At 39.5% G+C, this 5,432-nt stretch overlaps 1 protein-coding gene across 11 annotated transcripts in view; it reads right to left on the reverse strand.

Moving 5' to 3' along the window:
• LOC107710549 (receptor-type tyrosine-protein phosphatase F) overlaps positions 1-5,432 on the reverse strand; it is a 230,461-nt gene that overhangs the window by 43,616 nt on the left and 181,413 nt on the right. For 6 of the 11 annotated variants that reach the window (XM_016515342.1, XM_016515340.1, XM_016515344.1 and 3 more), the window contains one exon: positions 2,929-2,955. The exons of the other annotated variants lie outside the window; for them this stretch is intronic. In XM_016515342.1, the coding sequence (XP_016370828.1) occupies positions 2,929-2,955 (27 nt within the window). The remainder of the gene's footprint in view (positions 1-2,928; positions 2,956-5,432) is intronic. 11 annotated transcript variants of the gene reach the window in all.

A 5,432-nucleotide genomic window follows, 5' to 3' on the forward strand; every position in this document is an offset into this window, starting at 1 on the left:
TGCGTCGAAAGACGATGATCTTGTATCGACGATAGCCAGAGATATTGTCAAAAACATCAATGTTTGGCAATATTAAGAGGATTTGGCATTTCCAATTAATGTAGGCCCGTTACATTCTTATTTTTATCAGGCCTATTATTATTATGAAGTTAATTTTAATTTACTTCTTTTTTAACAATTAATTTTAACAATTAATTTGCCCCACAATAATTACCGCATAACTGACGCGCTGCGAGGATAACAAAAGATTAAGCTATTTACTAAGTTAAAATATAAAAAAAAAAAGGTCTTTTAAAACAGGTCTATTATACGATGAATTATAGGTCTTTAATTAAAATATTTACACAGCAGTCTTTAATAAATATCAATGAAATAAAAAGCTTAGCCTATAGGCCTATTTCAAGCACCGACTTTCAAAAACAACCTGTTTAACACGAAATACGTTTCTTCTCTTTTTTTCCCACTATGTACAGGCCACAAGAGAAATGTTAAGGGAATAAATGAAAACAGTTAACTATATACCATTATCAGCATATGTTGAAGTAGATTCATCTACTAGATTCGTTGATTGAGATCAAGATGTTCACCGGCATAACTCTTGCGCAAAGTTTGCACGTTGCTTGTGTGTGATATCCATTGGCTCGCCTTCATGGTTTAAAACAGAAACATTTCCAAAATTGCGATGTAACCAATTAGAAGGGCAGTTTAACCCCTAACTACCTCCAACATCGGAAAGAGAGTACATTTGGAGGACATCAATTTGTACACAAATTCATGCATGACTAACTAGAGACCCCAGTGACAGCTCAGGGTCACCGGGTCAGGTGTGAATCCTCGTTTTAACGTATGAATCTGAGATTCCAGAAATCCAGTAGGCTGCCGGGCTGCCAGACAGCCCTGAATCATGGGAGAGGGAAAAGAGAGCGATTTGGCGGGAGCAAGCGATTGGCTCACGCTGAATGTTTTCCAGGCAGGTGGCAGCACGCAGTGGCAGCAGAGCAGGTGCGGTCGCTAACAGCAGGGCTCCAGAGAGACGGCAGCCAGTCTGCTGGCACAGAGATTGGTGGACTGAGAAATGGGGTCAGGCTTCACTGGGAGGAAAACGACACTGGTAACTGAAGTGCGCCCATTTCTTTGGCTCTTTTTTAATGCTCCAAATCTAGGCAGTAAGAGGATTTACTAGCGTAACGCAAGCCAGGCCCCGAACTGTAGTGGGCTGTCACGCAACTATAAGAATCTTTTGAGGAAACTCTGGAACAACGAGAGACACACACACACACACACACACACACACACACAGACACAAAGGCATGCTCACGGACAACACACACCTACACACACAAAGAGCTGTAGTGTTGAAAGCCGACTGTTGTCTGCAGCTTTCTCTTTCCAGCCAGGCTTCACTGGTTTTCAACACTCACAGCACACATAACCCTGAACCCATCCCTCTGCTGAAAGCAGGTAACATCATTCAGTGCTTTTCTTCCCCAACCCCTTCAGTCATCACACAGGGGCCAAGCAGATTGTAACTTCTCCATTAATATCCCCTTCCATGTACTCAAAAAAAAAAAGAAAAAAAAAAAAAAAAAGCATCTATAAATCTAACTGAATTTTTAAAAAAAAGAAACGGATCCATTTGTGGTGAATACTAAAATGCAGTGAATATTATTTTTGTGTAGCTAATGAGCTTTATGGCATGCTCTCTAGAATACTTGATTCCGATTGGTCAGTCAAGGCATTTTGAGGTCAAATACTAGAGTATAATGACCGATAAACTGCATAATTGCCTGTTGTTCCTGACAACAGATTTCTTCTCACATAACTCACATATTTAATATTCATTTTTTTATTTATTTGTTAAGGAGTAGTGTAATGAATGGGATAGAGTACAGTTAGCTGATTAAAAGTAATATATTTGACAACAACTGTCTGGGTTTATTTTGCAATAATGACCAGCTAAATCCTTGCATAATGTATAATATAACATATAAATGTGATGTAATTGATAAAACAGTTGTAAAATTTGATTCAAAGAGACATGGTTATCAAAATGTCTCACTGCCAACATTGGGATTTTTTTTTTTTTTGATCAAAAAGTTACATTATCTATTCATTAAAGAATAAAAAAAATGATAACCTCAAATCAAGAAAAAAGCTGATAACGCTTTCATTCATACAGCTACTTAATTCAGCCTATGCCATATCTCCGGCTCTTCTATCTCTCTAGTCAAGTATTCTCATCTGTGCATGTACAGTATTTCTCATCTTAGTATGAGTGAGGTTTTATCATTCAGATAATGTTAAACTTGCCGGCTTTTTGTGGAATATTCAACAGTAGTGCTCTAGTAGTGATGGTCTGTTCCATATTTGTTGTAAGTGCGCATGTGATTGTGTGTGCATGTGAGTGAATAACGGGTACTTGCTATGCGAGAAGTCATTAGTGCAGTCATTACACTGTCAGTTAAATGTGCTCTCAGGGGCCAGACCTTTAGAGCATGCAGCATCATTACCATTAGTAAATACAGTGCATTAGTGGGTGACCTTCAGTATGATGCTGAAAATGCTGCAATTTATTCTGGTCTTTTCTCTGTGTGTGTGTGAGAGAGTAAACGAGTACGTAGTTGGGAATATATTTGCAACAAACATCAAAAGATGCCACAAAAAAATAAATAAAAAAAATTGCTGATTGTGTATTTTTACCCCAGTTCCCACTTTTCAACAAGCTGCTTGGTCCAAATTCATATTAAGCACACGGGGGTTCAATCAAACGGTTAATCCCTCCTTATATGAAGAAACAAGGGAGAACTGTTAGTTTCAAATGAAATAAAGCCAAGCAAGAGAAGAAAAAGCGATAGATGAACACACAAACTCAGAGCATTCCCGCAGGCCCAATGCCGCAAACCACCCGCTCACACTTGAGTTACTCACATATTCCGTGGACTCTTCAATTTTCCACTGATGGAAAACACATGACAGATGAGAGGTAGAAAATGAATCAGAGATGGCACTACTGGGGAGAAAAAAAAGCATCGCTACCTTTTTTTTCTCTCATCTACAGATGAACACATAGCGTTAACAGTGACATGCAACAGAGACAGAGGAGAAGGGTGGAGGAGGAGAGATGACAATATTTCACATTCGACACAGTGCTGCATAATGTCAGGTAAAAGGAGCAGCGGTATACTGCTAACAAAGGCAAGGTGCTTCATTCCGTCGCTCTGTGGGAGAAAGAAATGACAACTATTGCACCACTTACACCTGGTGCAGGAACGTTTTAGTCTCAGCAAGGTTGCAAACATTGCAATTCACAGATACTTACCTGGGCTGAATTCATAATAAACCTGATAAGTGAACTCCAAAAGACATACAGAAATATTGTACATTCCAAAACATTTACCACATATGCACTGCCTGGTTACATGACTATAATTTAAGAAATTTTGTCACAATTTTATGCATGGATGCACAAAATATTGGTACCAAATGAGTTATTTTAATTTGTAATTGCTTGTTTTTAATTTATTTAGACAAATTAGGATTGAGATTTAGTATTTGCAAGTTATTGGCCATAAGAAAAGATCTTCTCAAAATTGACCAGATTTTTTATATTGTACATGACTAATTTTACCACATTTTGCCCCTACTGGCAGATACTGATATAAAAACTTTTTTCTTTAACTGTAAGTGAAACTCATTGGGATTGAAAGCCTTTTTCTCATTGCGAATCTCCTGGTGGTGAAGAGCATGAAATCCCATTACCCCCATCGCACTGCCAGCTTGGTGACATCAAACTTTACTGACACTGAGCACCCAAAACCGCTGCTTTTTCTTACCCACCCTCAACAAAAGGCGCTGACACATGTATGAAATCTTCCCTGGACCGAGAAGCCAGCATGGAGCCAACTCAACCGGAGTTGATATTCCTTTTCGAAAAGAAAGAGGAAATTGCTCTTTTCTAACCAAGAATCTGCAAAGTGCAGTGAAGCACGTCACAATATCAGTGTGCGGACCCCCACACTGTAATTTTCTATATTAGATCATTCTGCAAACATTCATCCATATCCTATAATTGCTTCTCATGATGGAGCTGATGTAGATCTGTGTGTATATTGCATAACAGTACCATTAGCAGACTAGATGGAGGCCAATATTTCAGTCTGTTTCCCTAACACACTGCTTCCCACACACAGACCTCATGCTGCCGATCCTATAGGATGTGTGGCGCCTTGTTAGCCTGCTGGCTACTCAGAGGTGGGAGCCTCATGGATGGTTTTAAAAGCCCCTGACAGCACAAGAGAAACCAGCAGCTTCGCCCAAAGCATGCCTTCCTAAAAGTCTGGTAACAATGACTTTATCCAGGGCATGGCTGCCTGGAGGCCCAAGCACCCATCATTACCTTTCACGGCGAGGAGCTGAAGTCATGCTGATAAGTTGAGTGGAAAGCTTAGAGGCTGAAACATTGATCAGATATAATGGGCCGGAGAGCGCTTCTAACCCTTCAGGTCTGCACTTAAGAGCTGTACTTCAATCATTTAGTCATCGCTGTTTCACTGCATTCACTTCCTCCTCAATGGACTCCTTCTAAACCGCTGCTTTTAACTCTCCTATTAATCGTGCACAGTGCTACAGCAACATACACTTAGCACATACGCAACGGCATCCAAAACTGCCGCCGTTCCTTCAAGCCGATCTACACTCAATCATCAACAAAACCCACCACAACACAGACACACATACGCTTAAATAAACACAAACAACCCTTTTAAACTCAAGTTAATGAGACATTTTTTCTGCTTATCTGCTTTCTTAATGGGTTGTTGTTTCCACACGGAACTTTAGCCTCTGTTAAACGTACAGGCCTTTGCTTTCACAAAATTATCTCCTCAGAATCATTCCCTTTGCATGCAAGATGAATAAATTAGCCTAGTTTATTAAAAGGCTTCAGAGAGCAGAAAAACCAGGTCAGAACTGATAGGAATCTTCAGCTGGAGCCAAACGCGGCAATTTTCAGACAGGATATTAAAATAGTAATGGAAGTCTGTGTTTGTCAGATAGAGGCTGTTGAAGAACAAGAGATGAAAGGGGAAGATGGTGCTGATATTAATCTGGGGAAATAAAGGGCTCTCCTCTCTCTCTCCTTCATCTGGCACTGGGGCCACCGAGGCCAGAGTGATTCCCTCAGAGTTGGTGCTCTGTGTGTCTCATATTCACGTTCACCTAGGGCTGGACGATATGGCCAAAATTGATATCACGATATATTTCTTAATTTCGGTCGATACGATATAATTCCGATATCGATATGAACTATTTATCTGAAATAGAAATCTTTTGTAACATTATAAATGCCTTTATCATCACTTTTGATCAATTTTAAGCATCCTTGCTAAATAAAAGTATAATTTCTATAATTTCTTTCCCAAAAAAAAAAAAAA

This window comes from Sinocyclocheilus rhinocerous, unplaced genomic scaffold (genome assembly GCF_001515625.1).
Source record: "Sinocyclocheilus rhinocerous isolate Xijiao unplaced genomic scaffold, SAMN03320098_v1.1 scaffold957, whole genome shotgun sequence".
Taxonomy (NCBI): Eukaryota; Metazoa; Chordata; class Actinopteri; order Cypriniformes; family Cyprinidae; genus Sinocyclocheilus; species Sinocyclocheilus rhinocerous.